This window comes from Aspergillus lentulus (assembly GCF_001445615.1).
Source record: "Aspergillus lentulus DNA, contig: Alt13, strain: IFM 54703, whole genome shotgun sequence".
NCBI lineage: Eukaryota > Fungi > Ascomycota > Eurotiomycetes > Eurotiales > Aspergillaceae > Aspergillus > Aspergillus lentulus.
Window position 1 is genome coordinate 96,807 of NW_028322114.1, and position 20,198 is coordinate 117,004.

At 49.7% G+C, this 20,198-nt stretch overlaps 8 protein-coding genes across 8 annotated transcripts; 4 read left to right on the top strand and 4 right to left on the bottom strand.

Moving 5' to 3' along the window:
* Nucleotides 1-1,437: 1,437 nt before the first annotated feature.
* Nucleotides 1,438-1,944, top strand: ALT_7319 (interferon alpha-inducible IFI6/IFI27 family protein; the record flags this gene model as incomplete). Its single annotated transcript, XM_033560563.1, has 1 exon — nucleotides 1,438-1,944. One exon carries the CDS (start codon nucleotides 1,438-1,440, stop codon nucleotides 1,942-1,944), a length of 507 nt encoding a protein of 168 aa, XP_033416454.1.
* A 1,416-nt stretch (nucleotides 1,945-3,360) lies between these two features.
* Nucleotides 3,361-7,412, bottom strand: ALT_7320 (uncharacterized protein; the record flags this gene model as incomplete). The annotated part of the gene is made up of 6 exons (XM_089600233.1): nucleotides 3,361-6,041; nucleotides 6,086-6,116; nucleotides 6,167-6,201; nucleotides 6,268-6,689; nucleotides 6,902-7,144; nucleotides 7,192-7,412. The coding sequence occupies 6 exons, from the start codon at nucleotides 7,410-7,412 to the stop codon at nucleotides 3,361-3,363; spliced, it is 3,633 nt and encodes a 1,210-aa protein (XP_089455418.1).
* Nucleotides 7,413-9,170: 1,758 nt separating this feature from the next.
* ALT_7321 (uncharacterized protein) lies at nucleotides 9,171-10,564 on the top strand (the record flags this gene model as incomplete). The annotated part of the gene is made up of 2 exons (XM_033560561.1): nucleotides 9,171-9,419; nucleotides 9,476-10,564. The coding sequence occupies 2 exons, from the start codon at nucleotides 9,171-9,173 to the stop codon at nucleotides 10,562-10,564; spliced, it is 1,338 nt and encodes a 445-aa protein (XP_033416452.1).
* A 255-nt stretch (nucleotides 10,565-10,819) lies between these two features.
* On the bottom strand, nucleotides 10,820-11,122 carry encA (non-reducing polyketide synthase encA; the record flags this gene model as incomplete). The annotated part of the gene is made up of 1 exon (XM_033560560.1): nucleotides 10,820-11,122. The coding sequence occupies one exon, from the start codon at nucleotides 11,120-11,122 to the stop codon at nucleotides 10,820-10,822; it is 303 nt and encodes a 100-aa protein (XP_033416451.1).
* A 279-nt stretch (nucleotides 11,123-11,401) lies between these two features.
* encD (Fe(2+)/2-oxoglutarate-dependent oxygenase encD) lies at nucleotides 11,402-11,632 on the bottom strand (the record flags this gene model as incomplete). The annotated part of the gene is made up of 1 exon (XM_033560559.2): nucleotides 11,402-11,632. The coding sequence occupies one exon, from the start codon at nucleotides 11,630-11,632 to the stop codon at nucleotides 11,402-11,404; it is 231 nt and encodes a 76-aa protein (XP_033416450.1).
* A 670-nt stretch (nucleotides 11,633-12,302) lies between these two features.
* On the top strand, nucleotides 12,303-12,650 carry ALT_7324 (uncharacterized protein At2g23090; the record flags this gene model as incomplete). Its single annotated transcript, XM_033560558.2, has 3 exons — nucleotides 12,303-12,311; nucleotides 12,367-12,441; nucleotides 12,498-12,650. 3 exons carry the CDS (start codon nucleotides 12,303-12,305, stop codon nucleotides 12,648-12,650), a joined length of 237 nt encoding a protein of 78 aa, XP_033416449.1.
* Nucleotides 12,651-13,115: 465 nt separating this feature from the next.
* Nucleotides 13,116-15,690, bottom strand: ALT_7325 (putative amino acid transporter; the record flags this gene model as incomplete). Its single annotated transcript, XM_033560557.2, has 13 exons — nucleotides 13,116-13,328; nucleotides 13,405-13,618; nucleotides 13,678-13,766; nucleotides 13,824-14,325; nucleotides 14,392-14,500; nucleotides 14,554-14,595; nucleotides 14,654-14,747; nucleotides 14,798-14,975; nucleotides 15,025-15,232; nucleotides 15,289-15,302; nucleotides 15,369-15,385; nucleotides 15,457-15,484; nucleotides 15,542-15,690. The coding sequence occupies 13 exons, from the start codon at nucleotides 15,688-15,690 to the stop codon at nucleotides 13,116-13,118; spliced, it is 1,857 nt and encodes a 618-aa protein (XP_033416448.1).
* A 628-nt stretch (nucleotides 15,691-16,318) lies between these two features.
* Nucleotides 16,319-19,698, top strand: ALT_7326 (WD40 repeat domain-containing protein; the record flags this gene model as incomplete). The annotated part of the gene is made up of 6 exons (XM_089600234.1): nucleotides 16,319-16,942; nucleotides 17,023-17,598; nucleotides 17,656-18,354; nucleotides 18,400-18,540; nucleotides 18,597-19,418; nucleotides 19,477-19,698. 6 exons carry the CDS (start codon nucleotides 16,319-16,321, stop codon nucleotides 19,696-19,698), a joined length of 3,084 nt encoding a protein of 1,027 aa, XP_089455419.1.
* Between the last annotated feature and the right edge of the window lie 500 nt (nucleotides 19,699-20,198).

A 20,198-nucleotide genomic window follows, 5' to 3' on the forward strand; every position in this document is an offset into this window, starting at 1 on the left:
GGTGTCATCTCAAGTTGGTTCCCATCATGTACACGCCTTCTGCAGGGAAAGATAATTCACATTTACTGGCGAGCGGGACGGCTGTCAGGCATCGAACTGCTCATTAGCACCTGTTGCAGCTGGTAGATGTGTAAGATAGGTGTAGCTAATGATGGAACAACGTACAGAGGTTTAGGCACCATATTTCTTCCCATGAACTTCAGACACTTCCCGGGCTGTGGCTGGTTTGCCAATTGCTTGCAAAGAGCCGAATAGGTCGAAATGCACTGCGATGGGCACAAATCCAAGAGCAGGCCCGTAGGTGATGGAAGAAATTAGTAAACGTTGGCACTGCCGACTGTCACCATTCTAATAGAGGATTGCCTCTTGGAAATGTTGAAAAAAAGCACAAGGGCAAAAGGGTTCCTGAAAAGCCGTCCGGCTTTCGAAATTGACATGTCGTCGAAGTCGAGACAGAACTGGTTAGAGACTGGGGAAGTGCTTTGGGGTGGTAGGCTTAGTGACTGTTATGGAGGGTTGTGTAACTAAGTATTATAATATGTGTATTGTTAAATGCCTACATAGCTACTTAACTTTGAATAGGGACAACAGGGTCCAGCATACTCTTCAACTACCCTGTCACTGACCGTGCATAGGCACAGGACCATCTCTAGGAGTGTTAAAGATGCAGCTTATCCTCCTTGCTGGGGACAGGTAGCTGGTGCTTTGTATATATGCTACTACATGTAACTCCTAACTGCAGACTTAGTTGACCCTTTACTAAGCGTCCTGTTTCCTATTAGATATTAGCGGAGTAGAGCCCTGCAATAGGAAAAGCGTATAATAATCACCACGCCCCTTGCAGTCAATGGTGAGGTTTCTGTTGGCCGCTATGCCCCAGTATTTCTCATGTCCTTACTACAACCTGTCTGCATCCTTCTCTTTTTACCGGAGATTCTTGGTCGACTGCAGTAGAAAGCTGTCACAGAATTAATCACAGGAGCTACCCTTTGGGACTGATTCATGGTGGAAATCCCTCGAGTCGACTGCTCCTATGCATACGAACTGTCTACTGCCCTGACTCCCAATGCGCACCGCACCTACTTTTATACAACTTTCACTCAAATTTCAGTCTCAACAGCATCTAATTCAACCGCCATAGCTGATTCTTAAGAAAATTGACTAAAGCATCATGAGCCCGGGGTTCAACCTGGCGGACTAATTCTCTATTCATGCACATGGCAAGGTAGACGTGGCACTCGCATAGCCTTAGATACTAGATGATTGGCTGGGATGGTGTACAAGATAATTGATCGATCAATCATCCTACATATACTGACCGCTCTTTACACCTACTTCACTAACGCCCATCTCGCAAACCGCAAGAGCCTATTCCTTCTCACTACACTTATCCAACTTTAAGGAATACAGCTTGAACAAACTTTCGAGGAACCAAAAATGGGTACTGTCAACTCAATCACGCAGTGCTTCCCTTCACTGCGTACCTACAACCAAGCGTCACCCAGCCGCGAGACACAGAATGTCGCATCTAATGTCGTCACAATCATCCTTACCAGCGATTCATCGTATGCGATCAAGAAACGTCTTGATGAGTCTATCAGCACAACCGGCTGGACCGAGTCGCTAGCTCGTGCCATCCTCCGTGGTCTTGAGAATGCCATCGAAACCGGTGCACAGGCGGCCGAAGCAGCATCCAAAGCACTTGCTCGAGCTACAAGCGAGGCCTTCGAGTTCTCCCGTGAACATCCTGTCTTCGTTACTATCCTTGCTTTAGGTGTTTTGGCCATTTTAACGCCGTGGGTTATTGAGGTCCTGGGATTTGGAGAATTGGGTCCGATTGAGGGGTCATTTGCGGCATTGTGGCAGAGGACGTATGCTGGGTATGTGCCAAAGAGGTCACTATTTTCATTCTTCCAGCGCTTGGGGATGGTCTGGAAACACTGAGTTCTGTTGCTCGATGGTATATGTCTTAAAGGTTGATCATTTTGACTTGGATGGAATGTCAGCAGATTGAAGTTGCTAAAGGTCACTTTGGGCAGAGAGACCATCAGCTGTTCTCATGAGACAGGTCGCAAGGTAACCAGGGTAGGATAGTTCGGGGTGCATATTAATTTTAACTACTATAGTTACTGATCAGAAAGTTGATTTAATAACTGGGGAACTTGCAGTGGGTTATTCGCATGAGCTTAGCTTCGTTATCATCGTAGACTGGGCGTCTAACGTGCACGCTAAAGCCAAGAAGCCGGGTTGACTCCTGAACTTTGGGTCAACTGTTTGCGGGCGAGAGGTACGAGTTTCAAGGGCGAAGTACAGAGTCAGCCATCTATTTCCGAACCATTATTTGTGCTTTTATGCTTAGACGATGGGTACTGCATCGTCCAGAGTCTAAAGCACCTCAAGGGATTTTTTAACAAAATATGTGCATATGACATCCATCTAGCGTCTAGCCAGAAAGAAAAAAAACACCCCTTATTCATCTGCTAGAAAAGCCCGTGGGGGGGTTCTCAGATGTTCTGCCTGCGGGCAGACGGCCCTACGATAATCTGAGGGCTACTGCCTCGGTCAGATAGCTTCGGCGTCTCTCTCCTTTTCTCTATCTAGAAGGGACACAATTACAAGAGCTTCATTCTTTATCTCTTACACTATATTTTGAGCCGAGATCCCTAAATTTAGCTTACTATCATGATATAAGGTCACTGACCACCAGCTATCACCGGAAAACAATACTTCCTCTGCAGCCTCAACTCGATGCCTTCCATATAAGCATCTAAGACTGTAGCTGTCGGGAGGACTTAGTCGGGGTATGTCATTTTCACCCATTAAACCTTCAATAGTAGTACCTGACTGTACGTGCTTGTTCTAGCACTCATCCTCAATAACAGCCAAAATGAAGCTGCATGGCTCAATGAGCACACGCGTCCTGCTGAAATACATATTAAGTTAATTAACATGAGTAGGGTCAAAAGTCCAGCTGCCAAACAGTGGAGAATGAAATTCCAGGTGATGAAGAAATATCATTGCGTGGCACGAAAGTCTTCTGCTATCCTCACCACGCTTCTCTTCAAATTTCCAGCAGTCTCAACGGGCCGACGCAGCTTGAAAAGAGCGTCAGGCGCCGTCTGCAATTGCACTGAAATATTATCCAGTACCGCTTAAATACGGCATAGGAACGTTCTCATTTCTTGATCGTAACCAACAGAGAGTATATCAATTAACAGGATGACATGTAGGGCCTGCCAACACCTAATCAACAGCCGGAGAGGAGCAAAAAGACTAATAATGACTAGGATGGAATCTTTTATGATAGACTGTTGAGCGAATTACCGGGTGGTAGCTGTTTCACGAGGCCGTGACTACGTTCTATCCTGGGCCAAAAACATACCGCACAACGCGCCAAAAAGTCGAAAGACTGCCAATGTATAGACGGCTGAAAGTGGTTGAAAGTCCGAAAAGAGAGTTAGATGTAGCCGACCGCGGAGACACTTGCAGGAGCAGCTCTGTGAGTGCGCGCTGCGAGGCCACTCGAGAGGGGTGCTCTTCAGCAAGGGTTCTCCCCTCTACCATAACCACATGCTCAAGTAGCTCTACTGCCTGGTTGATCTGCCCATTGGCTTGATATGCACTAGCAAGTGCATGCTCGGATGCTAGTAGAGAGGGGTGCTCTTCAGCAAGGGTTCTCCCCTCTACCATAACCACATACTCGAGTAGCTCTACTGCCTGTTTGATCTGCCCATTGGCTTGATACACAGTAGCAAGTGCATGCTGAGATGCTAGTCGAGATGGGTGCTCTTCAGCAAGGGTTCTTCCCTCTACCATAACCACATGCTCAAGAAGCTCCATAGCTTGCGTGATCTGCCCTGTAGCTTGATATGCAATAGCAAGCTCATGCTGAGATGCTAGTCGAGAGGGGTGCTCTTCAGCAAGGGTTCTCCCCTCTACCATAACCACATGCTCAAGTAGCTCCACTGCCTGCGTGGTTTGCCCGTTTGCTCGATATGCACGCGCAAGTGCATACTGAAATCCCAGTCGGGATGGGTGTTCCTCAGCAAGGGTCGTCCAATCCTGCATTGCAACCACATGCTCAAGCAGTTCCACTGCCTGCGTGGTCTGCCCATTTTCTTCATATGCACTAGCAAGTGCACACTGAGATGCCAGTCGATCAGGGTGCTCTTTGGCAAGGGTTCTCCCCTCTACCATGACGACATGCTCAAGTAGCTCCACTGCCTGCGTAATCTGCCCATTAGCTTGATATGCACTAGCAAGCTCATGCTGAGAGGTCAGTCGATCAGGGTGTTCTTCAGCAAGAGTTCTATCACGCATTGCAACCACATGCTCAAGTAGCTCCACTGCCTGGGTGATCTGCCCATTAGCTCTATATGCATGCGCGAGTGCATGTTGAGATGCTAGTAGGGATGCTAGCTGAGAGGGGTGCTCTTTAGTAAAAGTTCTTTCTTTTACTTTAACCACATGCTTAAGTAGGTCCACTGCCAGCGCAATCTGCCCATTTGCTTGATAAGCACGCCCAAGTGCATGCTGAGATGCCAGTCGATCAGGGTCCTCTTCGGCAAGAGTTTTCCCCTCTACCATAACCACATGCTCAAGTAGATCCACTGCCTGAGCGATCTGTCCATTTGCTTGATATGCACCGGCGAGCTCATGCTGAGACACCAATCGAGAGGGGTGCGACTCATCAAATTGTCTCTTGTGCCAATCATAATGTTCTTCAAGATAACGGACGGCCTCCGTCACCCGGCCATCCAGTAAAAGGCACATTGAAAGTTTGAAAATTAGGTCGTACCTCGTACTTTCAATTTCGACTTTCGCGTTTTTGACTTCTTCCCTTTCTAGAAGGCTTATCACATGCGGTAGATATTCGTTCCATATGTCTCTGTTCGTATGCTCATCACTGGGAAATATCGCTTCCAGTCTAGTCAGTGCCGTGATTGTCCATTTTGACAGAGTTGCATTCTTTCTCAACCAGTTACGCGTCGCAAGGTGAACAAGTCGGTGGAGGTCGAAAGACTGAGCAGCGGACCGTCTGCTCACAAAGGCATACCCTCTCAGCGTCCCGATCGCTTCTGTCCATGCTTTACGTGTTGGTGCTGGCGGTAGAATAGACTGCGGGATATCTGCTGGCTCTATAGAAGCCATGAAGCACAGTATATCAGCAGCAAAAGGTTGAGTCCGTTGGATTTGCTCGAAGGAAATAAGCCATGTTGTGGCCACCGGGTTTGTATTGTGATGTGTTCGCCAGTCGTCCTCAAAACCTTCACTCAAAAGATCAATTACCCCGTCCTCCTGTCCTGACAACAGCGATCGATAGTCCGCAATGGAACTCACACAGTTCTCATTCATATAAGAAGCAGCCTGCACAATCGCCAAAGGTAAGTAGACAAGCTCCTTAAGAAGGAGCACAACTTCCTCTTTTTGGTGTAGAAGAGACTTATCGCCCAAGCGTTCGGAGAGAAGCTTTGTCGCTTGTGCCTCGTCCATTGCTGGAATTTCAATCACATTTTGCTTTGCGAGCTTTGCCGCGATTTTCCCGAAACGTGTAGTGAAGAGCACAGTACCTGTTTTGCTCCATGGAATATATTCGCTCAGGCTGCATGGCTCAGTGTCAGTGTTGGCTTCTGCCTGCCCAAACCACATGCTTATGTCATCCGCGTTATCGAATATGAGCAACCATTGGCCAGCGTTACCGTCGCATAGGTAGTCTTTGAGGAGTTTTCTGGCGTCAGCTCGCTCCTCCTCAAGTCCTGGCAATGCTAGCTGTTCGGCAATCTTCAAACATGCTTGTTCGAGAGCTTCCAAGTTCGTGGCCGGGATCCAGAAAATCGAACATTCTGGTCGCGTCTCCTGCATTCGATAAGCAATTTCGAGTGCAACCTGTGTTTTGCCAACACCGCCAAGGCCGGTGATGGCAACCTTGTGTTGGCGGCTAGGTGAGAAAAGCATCTCTTCAAGCTTATCAAGCTGTTCATCCCGGCCAACAAAACCTTGGTTCCTCGGGAAAGGAATGTTTCTAAAGACACCAGGGCTGTCTGCTCAATTATTAGCGGGTCCTTGTTCTGGGACAGCTTCTTACATGTTTTTAGCAATATCAAGTGTTCATATTCCTAAATTGGGTGAGCTCAGGCGTACACAGGCTATAGTTTCTTTTCCTTACGCGAACGACCTTGTCGAACCGGATGTCGGTGGCATCTTGTCAACCATTAGCTCAAAGCCAATCAATCGCTAATATCTAAGCGAAGTTTCCAATGCACACACATTGCTTCTGTCTCAAATTTTGTACGCAGTCTCGCACCCGGAATCTTTGATTCTGGTGTGCTATGTACTCGTGTGTTGCTGCCTCGATCAGGCCTTGTTCCTTATATTCAGTGAGACCAACATTTTGCAGTCCTTGCTCCACATTGAAGCGGAAGAAACGCTTTTGGTCGAAATGTCCAGCCCATCTGGCAATGAACTTCCGCTCGGTTTCTTCTGTCTCTTTGGAAATTGCCACAAGCGTTTTAGAGAAAAACTTGAAAAGATTGTCTTCAATCGCTCGTTTGCCGGGATTGCCTGTTCCAATCGAGATAAAGCACTTGACGAGGGGTTTCAAATCTCCTGTGTCTGGACACCAGATATTTGAAGCCTCCCCTTCCACTTCGTCCACTGGATTGTTCGCACCCAACGCACCATCTACAAATCTGCGTGATCCGATTAGCACGGGAGTAAAAAAACTCGTCGCGGCTGATGTTGCAAGGGCAGCCTCGCAGATGGTCGCCGGTATGTCAGGTTCCTCTGCTAAACTATAACTTCGAATTCGCGTCACCCCAGATGTTTCTTTGGCTGTAGCACATACGAAACTTCCCTAATATCAGCCACTAACCCAGCCGTCATTCACGCATTGTCCACTTACACTTTGGTTCCACGCTCGCGCCCATCATTGAAGGGTTCTGTCCCACTAACTCCGTGACGAGCGGTAATATCCATGATCGCGTCCTTGAGTTTCCCTGAGTCGAATCGGGACCTCATTTTTAGTGCACCGCCAAAAGGCAGCAAATTCAGTTTCTCCTCAAATATAACCTTCGTGAGTTCAATGTATGCTGAAATGCATTCATCCACGTCCATTTCAAGACGACCCAGCATGATGGCGATAAGCCTGCTAGTATTAGCCATGGCAGAAAAGGGAATTGCTGCTGCACAAACCCGCCTGTGCTCGTTCCACCGATAAGATCGAAGACTTCGCACGGCTTCACAGAAGGAAGCTTAGCATCACAGCGTTCACGATTTAATCTGTCCATGATTGTCTTCAAGATGAAGAGCGTCGACAAGCCCCGTACACCACCCCCGTCCAGCGATAACAGGCAAAGCCCTGTGGTGTCGATTGGGTTGGGCTCATTACCAGCATTTGTCGTTTGAGCTTGCATTCTCCCAGATATGATTGTATGATAAGAAGAGGATAACTAATATTGATGTGGAATAAAGACAGACGTCTTTAGAAACTGGTACCTTAAGTGCTATTCGCACTGAGCTGAGATCAAAACTAAGCTGAGGCCTGGCGTAAGAGGAGATATTCTGATTGCGAAGCGCCGGGCAGCCTAACAGAGGATGCTAAATAAGGACTGCGACACTGAATGACCAATCAAAATACTTAGCGCTGTGATTCCATGTCCTGCATAACAGATCACAACCGCCCCAATTCGATAGTACCACCTTTCCGCCCCCACTCCGCATGGAAACAATCACGCTGCCACTTCATGCGGCTGTGGAATGCCTCTCCTATCTAGAAAGCTACCCCGCAAAGCATGTTGAGGGAAGCTCCTTTCGCTTTTATGACCGGCGAGGATTTCATGAGATTGGGTTCAGCAAATATTCTTATCTTGCTGGGTCGACGTGGCTAACCCTCCAACCCCGTTATCCCCAAGCCACTGCATTATAACCGCATTAGCCTACCGGAGCGGATCCATTGGAGATTCCCACCCTCCGAAACGCTTGTGCGATGTTCAAACTTTTTCTATCCTTGCTCCATCACCCATGGTTTCAGCTCAGCTTCCGTAAGGGAACGTGGTACGTCCGAAATTGTGGATAGCATGCACAGAGTAAAAAGCAACTCAATGACCGAAGTCGCGCGGGAGCCTTGCCGAGGCAGGTGTAATTAATATATGTTAAAGAGCCAAATAATCTTCGAGAACTATTGTCCAAAACTGGGATCGAAATGATCGGTTAACTGCCAAAGAAGAGCCATGACCGACCTGGTTATTTTCGGAAAGGTCAACAGAAGGACATTGGCTACGGTGCGTCAGTTTCGACGGGCTATACTTTTCCCCTGCTGACGTTCATGAGTTCCACATCGTCATCCGTTTGACAGCATTTAAGAATGACGAAGCCCACTTGATACTGTATACCTACTGTAGCTCAACCATAAACTGCGCCCGGGTCACGCCATGGTGGCAGGTGCGATACCTCAAGTGGTCAAAGGCACAGTGCCTCACCGCCGTCTTGGCCCAGAGGCTTCTATCAGAGGTAGACCCCAGAGTAGTTATGATACATTCATGCGGAGAAACATTTCTGACTACAGTATGGCTAGTAACTGCTCATGGAATCCCCCCAAGGGTACCATATGTCGAGTCTGATTTCTTGCATGCTCCATGACAGTGCTTGGTGGAAGGTACCTCTTGCGGTTCAATATATATTTTCGCTCAACAACCCACCGTTATTTGGATTCATCATCCGTTGCCTGGTAACAAAGCAAGAGGGGATACTATAAGTCCCTACTAATGCTACTGTTTCCTTCCCGAATACTCCTCGACACATGTAATCCCCCAGAATCCCAAATTGCAGCCGAAATCGGCTTCTTTGTAGGGAATGGTTGACATGACTCGTGAGTCACGTGACCTAATAGGGATGTTGATGATCAACAATCGCGATAAGAACAAGTTTTTTAATTCTTGGCCACTTCTGACCCACGTGCGGCCATTCCGTCTAGGCAGAAATCCATCCAGATGGAAGCCTACAAGGTGCCAAGGGCCGCTGTGGCAAAGCTATGCTCAATCCAGTCTAAACAACAAGCATTTTGGGCTCTGACCCCCTATCGACATTGATTGACAGATGATTGTCAACCCAGTGCTCACCCAGCATTTAATGCCCGATGCGTCCTGACTTCGATGGTCAATTGCTAATCCAATATGGCTTCTATCACTGTTCTCCCAAGTGAGCTCCTCGCTCGCGTCATCTCGTTCCTTGACCGGTCGTCCCTGAAGGCTATCCGGGAAACGAGTCGCCTTCTCTCACAATTTGCTACTCCACGTCTATTCGACACTCTGCGTCTGTTTCCGGACGAAGAGAGTTATGAGGCTGTCGATCGCATTACGGACCATGCAACACTGAGAAAAATGGTCAAGAAGGTGTATGTCAATACGTGTGAAGATGACTATGTCAGTCCATATCTATCCCCCGCCGATCGATGAGCGCGGCATGCTAAGAGGCTCAGGACGACTATGACGAGGTGGAAGTTGAATTGACAAGGGATTTCAAGGACAGAATCGCCAAGTTCAAAGACTGTCCAAATGTGCAAAGCGCTGTCTTGCGGTTTGACAAGCATTGTAGTACAGCCCGCGAATACTGGATGAGAGAGAGTCCAGAGACCATCCGCTTTCGCACAAAAACTCTTCGTGTCTTTTTTAAATGGCTGGCCTCGTTTGAAGTACCTTTGCGTGAACTCGGGATTCGTAACATGCAAGATGTGTATGTCGGTGACGAGAAAATATCCGCCAATATCGAGAAAGTGCTGCAGAATTTACGCACTCTCCGATTAAGCGTCGTGACAGAGCACAATGACGCCGCCCCAGAGGACGACCTTGACTTCCCTGAGCCCCATGACTTCTTCGCGCAACTTCCATCCGTGTGGCTGAAACCCTCCGCGTCATCTCTTGAGCATCTGACGCTCTCCTGCGACAACTACTTCGGCTTCTATCCAAAGCTCGAACTAAGCGAGGTACATTTTCCGCACCTCAAATCCCTCGCCTTTGGTAATTATTGCTTTGTGCGGGACTCTCAGCTGGAATGGATTCTCTCGCATGCAGCCACTCTGACTGACCTATCCTTCGACGACTGCGCAATCTTATATGATGTGTGCCTTGCCGAAGAGCATCTCAACAGGGGACCCTTCCAGAAGAGCGAGATGGAAACCCGTCGAGAGCTGGATGGCCAGGTGCGGGTAAAGTACTACCGCTCCTACAATAAGCGGTGGCATCATTACTTTGACTCCTTCCGAACAAAGCTACCTCATTTGAGGCAGTTCCTTATCGGAACCAATGACTGGGGTGATGGCGTCCCATTTGAAAAGGAGGCTGAAGTCAAGATCTGCTTGCGGGAAAGTAGGTACATGGCCTGCTATGATGGGTACGGACCCAGTCCGTATCTTGAAGAAAACTTTAGACCCCACGAGTGGGAAAGGGAAGCACCCAAGTGCGATGACGAAGATAGGGACTCCTTACGCCTGCTCTTTGAGAAAACGGGACAGAGAGTTGTCAAGATCCCATTCTTGAGTTTATACCAAGGTTACATCAGCGACGACTAGGAATTCCAAGTCAGATGTGGCTCGAATTCTGAGTTTCGGGAATATTCTCTCTACACACAGATCAATTTGATACGTGATACGACATTATATGGACCCTCTGAGAACTGCTGCTTTTACCATCTAGTTGTTTCCACACTCGAGCGTCAAAACGGCAGTCATTACTAGTCCACTATTATTCGCTCCGTAGAACTGCTGCACGTATAGCACGAGCAGCACCCCATAGCAGGAAGGAACAAAGAAGGAACAACGTGTCACTCAACAATAATCAACCAACCAGGCCTTGAGATCACTAATGGTGGGACAATCGAGGAACAAAGAGCTTCGTAAATTCAGACGAAATTCAGCTGTGAACTTCTCCGCCAGCACGAGTGACAGAAGGGAATCGACGCCAATCGAAGAGAAAGCTGTCTCACCCGACAGCTCGGTCAGCTCAGTTGCCGTTTCCGCCGCGATGAAGGCCATCGCCCGGTGGACAATCGGACTTTCCGTCCTTGCAGCAACGGACTCGAGGGTCGGCAGAGTGAGGGTAGCAACAGGACTACCGTCGGAGCTATCCATAACTGTTCGAGACAAACTATGACCTTGGCGTGATAGTGTCTCACCGAGGAGCGCGGATCCTTGACCTGCTGGGCCCACCTGGAGCGCATGCATTGATTCACTACACGTTAGGTGGTGGGCGCTTCGGCTTGAACCACAGCGCTCGTCGTTATATCGGGAGGGCTAACAGCCTTTGCCTACCTGGTATGGTGCACTTCTGATCGCACGCCGAGGCACCAGTGCGTCTTTAGGTATGGGATTTGTGCCCTATACACTCCTGTTCATGGGCCCAACCAATCGTTAGCCGCTAGAAAGAGCGGCAGTAGAGGGGGAGGAAAGGTCGAAGAATCGTTCGGCGCAGTGGAACGTCCGGCGCTGCAACCCTGGCGAGACTTTGTGGCCGGTGATCTGAAAGAAGCCATTGTTCAGACAGCACTCGCGCACTCGCTGCACGAGCTGGGCTTTGGCTTGGCTGTCGTTGCCATAGAAGACGGAGAAATCGAGGATTGGAGGTGGCTGTGGATTGGTCATCTTGTAGTAGTATAATGCATGACAAAAGCAGGCCTGTCAACTTATACACAGGTGCTCTCTTCCAGCCGCAAATATCCGGTGGCAGCATATTGACTGGAGACTTGTATGATATTAGGATGAAAATTACAGGGGCATACATGCGGTAAAGCTAGCTTGTAAGTGCATGCATTCTACGGGATAGTCAGCACATATTCCTGTACAGTGCTTGGGTATGGCCCCTTGCCTACTAGCCACGGCAGTATTGGAAGTGCTGACTTTATGCAACATGCAAGGATAGCCTTTGATTTGTATATTACATCCCTAGTGGAATGCTCACAATGCACAGCTCTAAGCAAAAGGCAAAAAGAACCTGCTCATGCAGAAGATGAATATATTATACCTACCTATAAATCCGCACGGAGAATGTACACAGCGGACCTGGATTTGCCGAAAAGGGTAATTTTGAGGTTTCTCCGCTTCCCCGTACCGAGTAACTAGGGATTCAGCCAATCAGCGCCGGTATTTCTGTTTCTGACAGTTCACGGTCTAGACTCAGAAAGATCAGAAAAGATCAAAAAAAAAGGAGGGGCAAAAAGAGGGAAAAAAACTTCGACCTTGAATCTTCTTCAAAAAGCAAAAACGAGAAAAAAAAGAGTGCCACGCTCTACAGTCACATTTCTTGCCAGCCACCATGGGTAACGTAAGGGCTCTCCCTGTATGTCTATCCTTTTCTCTGGCTTACCACAGGTTGACAGGGAGCCAAAGCCGCCTCTAAGCGTGATCGCAAACCCAAAGACGCCAAAGGTACTGCAACGTCGCAGCTGAAAGCAGTATGTATCTACCGAATACGGCGAATGGATCTCCTTTCTAGCTGACAGAAAAACAGAACGAAGCTGCCAAGGACATCATATGCATCACTTGCAGACAGACCTTCCTCAAGACCACGCGTGCTCCGGCTCTGACTGAGCATGCCTCAAATAAGCACAACAAGACGCTTCAGGATTGTTTTCCTGGCTTTGTAGAAGCCCCTAAGAAATGAGCCCGGGACGTTGCAATTAGTTGATGACTCTAGAACTTATGGGGAAGATGTGCATCCTATGAGTCTGGAGAATTTGCTTTTTCTTTGTTTTTAAAGCGGAAGTGATAGCGATGATGTAGCATGAATAGACTTTTGCATTAAATCAGAAGATATGAAATCAGTAGGCAGAGAGAGCCCATGAGGTACTTAAGCCTCCTGTAGCCGGGAAATTCATTGTTGTACGGTGTGCTCAATGACTGCTGTTAGGGGTCCCTATCAGCTGCTCTATACGGGACAGAATGATGAAGACCGATATAGCATGGATGATCGCATAGATGATCTACCTGAGGGAAGATGTATTGTTGTCTCAGGAGACCTTCAAACAGATCCTTACACATAATATAATGGAATATTTGATTTGGATTCCCAATCTACAAAACAAAGATGCATGTTATCCAGCGAAAGAGCGTCCACCATGAGCCGAGTCTACTTGGTCCATACCCATATCCACTCCAGGAATCTCTTGCCGTTCTCCACGGTCAAACCAGGGTGAGGGAACTCCAGCCTTCCCTTTCTCCTGTTACTCGAGACTTGGACACAATTCCGAAGATCTTTGGATCTCTCCGGTCCCCATTGAGAGAAATTGAATCCATGTCTCCGGATCTTATAGAAGACAATAAGCAAGACGAAGACCGGAATCTATGAAAAAGTCAGTTAGCCAGGGTGCACTAGTGCTGACCGCGAAGTTCTTGCCAGAGTGTAAGGAAGGACGTACACTGATATAGGAGGCGATGAATGTCCGGACATCGAATGGGTCAGTGAGGAATGCACTGACACCGTTGAATATAAGCAAGATGATACATGCCACCATGCCGAATCCTGCCTTTAACCACTGCGCATGAGACTTGTACGGGTATCGCGGATGGTTTCGGTCATAAATCCCGGCCTGGGTCTGGGGATTGTTGCCGTACTTCTGGGCTTCGTCCAACCTGAAACGCCAAACGTTACTGCTGTGGCAGCATTTGCGGAGATTCGGAACGATACATACGTCTGGTAGAAGCATAGATAGGTCGCGCAGATGGTAGCATAAACAATCAGGAAAGAGACGGTGCAATTGGACGACAACTCGGTCAATCTCTGTTTCAGTACGTTAGCCAATCCAAATATCTCCTCTATTCAATGCGCGCCACTCACCGCACCAGGCGCTCCAGTAGGCCCAAGGTATGCCACCAGCATTACCGCAGCCGAGACTAGGACAGCTCGCATCGGGACCCCTGCACGACATTGCCGGAGCCTCCGCGTGATGAACTCCGGCCCCGTCTGGTCTCGAAGTGCGAGCGTGTGGAGGACTCGAGACGCCACATAGAGATTGTCCGACGCACAGGTCGCCGCAGAGAAGAGGAACATTGCGTTGAAAAACTGGCCGAGGGCGGGCAGACCAGCCTCGACGACAGCAATGATGAAGATCGAACGAGCGCCACTAGACTGCCCCTCGCCGTTGATGAATGGGTGGTCGGTGGGGACAAGGAACGATGCGGTCAGGATTGTCAGCGTGTACAGGGTGATGATGCGCAGTGAGATCTTTCGCGACGCCATTTTCATGGCCTCGGAGTCGGCAAGGGCTTTACTCTCGGCCGCAGTGACGGTGACCATGTCCATGCCCGTGTATGAGAAGAAGGCTCGTACGCATGCCGTCCTATGTGATAGCTTAGTGAGTCGATCATTCTGGGTATAGATGCTGATTATCGGCTATAGTGCTTACCAGACACCAACAAGTCGTCCGGTCCCACCACTAATTGTTCGGTGGAGGTTCCCATACTCATCCTTCACATGGTAGTCCGAGTTGAAGAACGAGTACGGGGAATCCCAGTCTAGAATCAAGCCTATTAGCCTCATCCTCCTTCCGTGTGAGGGGCGTTCTTACACTTTGTCCCAAGTGGCTGACTGTAGTATGCGTTGGATCGGGCTGTATCATTCCATGCCTGTTAGCGCCGAGGCGGAAATCGTAGCTCAAAGACACTCACGTTTCATGACATTTAAAATGAGCATCATGACGGTCAACATTGAGATGAATGTAATCTTGATGCATCCGATAATGTACTCGAGCTCCCCAAAGTACTAACATACGGTGTCAGGGCAGCACCACAGCGTATGGCATTGCAACTCACCTTAACTGGAATCATATTTACAATGACAACGACCACCAGAAAAACGGAAATCCAGAGTGCTGGACTGGTGTCCATACCAGTTGCCCAGTTGATGAATGTGCGGCCATCGTCGTACTGAAACCGTATTGAGGCTGCTACGGTGACGATTTGATCTGCTGCCATCACGACATAGGAAAACCTTGATACAGTTAGGAAAGAGTCTTTGCACAACCTATGAGGGACGTCACCAGTAGATCCAGCCAACAGCAAGACCGACGCCTCGATCCAGAAACCGCCGCGGAAATTCCATCATCGGGGCGTTGACCGGCATCAGGGCGGTCATCTCGCCCAGGGAGGAGATCACCGACGAAATTACAGTGCCCATGATCACGTAGGCGACTACTGCGCCTCCAGGGCCGGCAGCAGCAAGACATTTTCCGCTGGTCAAGAAGAGTCCTAGAGGGATACAGTTACTCGATTAACTCAAGGTGTAGTGACTGAGCGAGGCATACCATTTCCGATGGTTCTACACGAGTAAGAATGATTCTGTCAACGATGGATATCCTAGAAAATTGTCGAGTAGCCAACCTACCCAGTAAATGCAATCATCTATCCCACGGAAACATGCAAGGTTAGCCGAAGTAAAGAGATAGGGGTATTTGATGTTGCATTTGACGTACATTGATCTGTCTCTCGTTCAAGACTCGCCTACAGACTGTCATAAGTCAAGGACTTTCTCAGGCTGGCCAAGCAATGATCTCTCACCAAAGATTGTGGCCTTTCTGGTCGCGCACCTCTTCCTCTTGTGGTCCATCACCCGCAGTGTCGGTGTAATCGAGATCGAACCCAGGACTCTGTATAGTAGAGCCCTCGTCCTTCATGTCGTGCTCTGTGTGCTGCCAATCGGCCGCCATTTTGAAGGACAAAAGAGCGATCGAGTCGGAGAACTGGTATATGTTTTTGTTCCTTTTTCTGCAGCAGAGGAAAAGGGCGGGATGAGGCAGGATGGAAATACTTCGGCGCTGCATGGGCTGCCTCATGCGCATCCGATCTGCTCAGCCTGCTCAGGATAAAGATAGACCGCGATACCACCCATAAACATCAGGAATACGAGCTCGACAACTCAGCTTGTGATCAACACCAATAATCGTGGGGAAGATAGATTGAACACCGCATGGGATGTCCAATCATGTTAGACGCGGGATCTTCTAATGCAGGACTGGCATATTAGTAGGCCGGGGATAGCCAACCACCGCATCTGTATGGATGATAAGGATCCTGGACGTGCTCCTGTCTGTCCCACCAACCATCTCATCTCGGCCATCACATTCCAGTTCATTGCCCAGCCTGTGATTAAGCCTCATGCGGGGTTCACGAGGCGTCGACCATCGACGATGAAGGAAAATGGAGTGTTTGGCCTGGCCCAAGCGATCCGTGCCATAAGTTGAATAGTTCCCCACAAGAGTCCACCCTGAGGCTTATTTGTGATCTCCCACAAACCAGAAAAAGCACTCCCTCGTGTTTATTGCTCTCCAAAAGGAAATGGCGACGGCTTCGCCCTCGCCGATATTTTCGAGTCTGACCGGAATCTGGAGTCTGTTGGCTCTCCGCAGCGACATCGACGATATCATCCTTGAGCTCCTAGGTCGCTTCAGCCTCGAGAAGATCTACGCAGACGCAGACAAAGAATCCTATGCGGACTTGATCTTAACCTTAATAGTTCAGCTCAGAGTGATATTCTTCATCCAGCGCCTCACGCTCCCCCCAGTCGGCAGCATCCCTGTGGATTGGTCACTCGGCTTCCTGGTGAGCTGGGAGGTGACGGTGCGGACGGTAGAATTCATCCTCCAGATCGTCTTGGAAGCGCGCGAAGTTCTTTGGGACTCCCCACTGCGCGACGAATATCTCTCGCGGCTGGTGCTATCGACCGTCCAGATTCTTTTGCTGCACCCAAAGCCCCCGCCCAACTCTCGGCTCAGAGATCGTCGAGACCGATTTGCGCGAGTCCACAGGGCTCTGGAAAGAGTGTGCGACAATTATCCAGATACCAGTTCATCATTTCTAGCAGTCTGTCGGGCAATCGCAGACGCTCTTCGCGCCGAACCGGATGCTCTGTCGCTTCCCCCTCGGCTGAAACAGGAATTGCCATCCTTGACAGGAGATCTAGTAAGTGACAATTTTCCGTTGCTGCCAGGTTACTTTGGCTGCCGACAGACATGCTGATATAATTGCTGCTGAACAACTAGTATCCTCTGCCTGACTGCCTCTCATCGTCCTCCGTCGCGACCATCGTCCCCCAGCATGGTTCTTCGCAGAGCTGGTTATCGCAACTTCTGGGTCTGTACGACGTGTCGCAATTTGTTCTCGGCGCGAATATTCAGTTTGCAGTTAATACCAGGAAGTTCTGTGATCCGGGGCTGGAACGAGCATCGAAGAGCAGTCGCGATGCCGTGCTGCATGCTCTCAATCGCATCCGCCTGCCGCCCTACGTCTCCGCGGGCCATCTCATCCCGATGATCAGCGAAGATTTTCGAATCATACTGCCTGATACCCCTAGCCTTGTGCAGCACCGGCACGATGGAAACATGGTTGATGCGCTGGAGGCGTTGCGAGAGCGACTGGGTCATCGACTGATGGTACACCGCGTCAGTGATGGAGCCATGATGCACAGTGTGTCCCAGATAACTAAATATATTGAGCTCTTGGACGACCCCGGCGACCAGTTGAGATCTGCCAGCCCGACGTTGTACGTCGCTAACTGCCAAGAATGCCATTTACTCGGCTCGTCACAGGTCCGAGAAATCGCAAACCTGACTCACCTTGTATGTAACCCTTGTTCTTGCAAGCCGTGACCTAGGCTGAACCGATCTAAAAATTAGGACGATGCCGGCGGCGCGTCAGGAGTTGCCCTCCCCGTTGAGGCCAAGTGTGCGTTCTGTGGCTCGGCAGTCACCATGGTACGTGAAGTATCGCTAGCGAGGTATACTTGGGAGCACCTCAAGCCACTCAGCCCGAACGTCGAGGCCATCAATGCGGAAAGGCATCTCCCCACGCAATTCCTATTGGCGCCATCGCGGTTCGACCAGCTCCGCCGTGACTCCGGGACGGCATCAGGACCGTCATCCCCGCCTCCCTCTGGCTTCTCTGGCTTTCCTCAGGGGCGAACAAACGCACCGCGCGCGGAACCTTGGGTCGATAGTCCACCCCCACTAGGTAACCGAAGGATGAGCGAAACTCCTCCCCCGAGAACTGTCAGGCCGGCGGCCGGGGAACCTCCATTCTCTGCAGATTCCGTGGGAGGCTTTGAACCCCTCAGCAAAACGACCACATTCACTCACACCAGCTCATCATCGAGTGCGGGCATCCGAGCCCTCTCACCTCCTGCTACGTTAGATAAGTCACGGTCCAAATGGAAGCCGAGATTCACATCTTCGAAAAAGGAAACAAGGGACCATGCAGACACCAGCTCATTGTCTTCGGCGACTCTAGAGACCCAGAAGCTGGAGGAGATCGACTTGAAAACCCTCTGCCGGCGAGGAAAGCATTCGGCTGGGGGGAAGTTTGCCCAGAATATTAGAGTGAGTTTATCACAGAACTCGACATACTCGCTGTTCTGGTCGCAGTCCTCGATCCAGATCTGGGATGTCAGTACCTGTCCCCCTACCTTCAAGGATACCATCTCAACGGATGGATTCTGCATTCTTGCGGCTGCGACAGGAACACACGTGGCCTATATGACAGGAGACCGAGATCGAAAGCAGACGGTGAGTTCCCCTGCACCCCAATGCGATGAACTATTTGATTCATGTGTATGCGGCAGCTGTGGATCCAAAGCGTGGACAGGATGTCTGCACGTCCAGTGGAGTATCGTGTAGGGCCCACACCCTGGTGCACGAGTATGACCGTCTCCCCCAGCGGTAGCTTCGTAGCGGTCGGATTCGACAAATCGACCGTCGGATTGTTCGCCCCTTCTGAATGGCAGCAACCGCGGCTCCATCGCGTGCACACTCGTTATCACCAGGACTGTAAGGACTGCCCTCCGATCGCCACCGTCTCCTTCTCCCTTGATGGGCTCGTTCTGGTGTGCAGCACCCGAAGCGAACGAAACGGAATGATCCAAGTGTTCTTGTCCCATTTCCCATTCTCCGACTTTCAGGAGGTTTTACCCTGCCGGTACCGCGTCCCTCTCCATGAGTCAGAAGATAACGGCATATCGTCTGTGCTCTTTCAGCCGGGGATGGGCGGTAAGGAGGACATCATCTGCATCACAACATGGACGCAATCTGGCGTTCCTATTCTCGTCCATCCCAACGGGGGCCATCGCACGGAGATCCGTGTGCAGAGTTCCGCCTCATCCAACCACAAAGGCAAACTGGGCAATCGCATCCAGGCTGCTGCCTTTTCACCATCGGGAAACGAGCTCGTCCTGGCTAACGATAAGGGCCATGTATACCGGGTATCCAACTTGGGCTCTATCCCGATTGAGGTCCGAAGGGTTGCTACGTCCAAGGAGCTTACTACCAAGAGTGAATCCTTTGCATTGACGTATGTGCACCAGACAGACGAAGACTTGATTCTACTGTCCTGGTCAGATTCATCAAAAGGGATTGGCTACGTGAAGAAAATCCCAATCATAACCACAGTACGTGCTTTCAGAAGACTCATCGCTTGATCTGTACTAATCTCTTCTTTGTGCTTAGGGGGAGACCCAGCACTCGCAGAAGTCGAACATTGTCAATATCACTGTTCATCCGAGCCAATCAGAACTTCCCGAATTTGAGCCACCAGAGGACAAGGCTCCTGAGAAACGCCAAGTTCTTGTAAAGCCGCCGGTAGAGCTCGAGGCTTCGGAGATTACCCCTCCGCCGGTCCAACGGCCTTCGAGAATGGGCCTATTTGGATCATTGCACGGCAAGAAATGAAGTGTTTCCGAGACGGTATCCTATTACTGACCATGGAGATTTGGCTGTCCGGTGACGCTCGGATTTGGAGGAAACCGATACACGCAATGGATGAGTCCTCCTATTCAATCCTCGAATTGACTTCTATTGTTCACAGAGAAGGCATTCATCAAATCCTGCTGGACATGGTGAAATGCGATGCATTATATCCTTCAGTCATAATGAGGCGATTTTCGATGCATCCTATCAACTGGACTGCAGGTAACAATCCATGTGCACTTCGTGTAAGGCATGATCTGACACGATAGGTATCTCGCAGGGGTACTAGGTCAGAAGATGAATACACCGTGAACCTTCACAGAACCTGACAAGTTAATGACCTTGACCAATTAACCAGGGGGAAAGGACGAAGTGGAACTATCTGTCCAGATGACAAAACCACCGCCAGTCGCAACGGATCATCGCCTATTTCATGAACTACATTCTACCGAGCTGGGATCTATATGAATGTTTTTGGCATC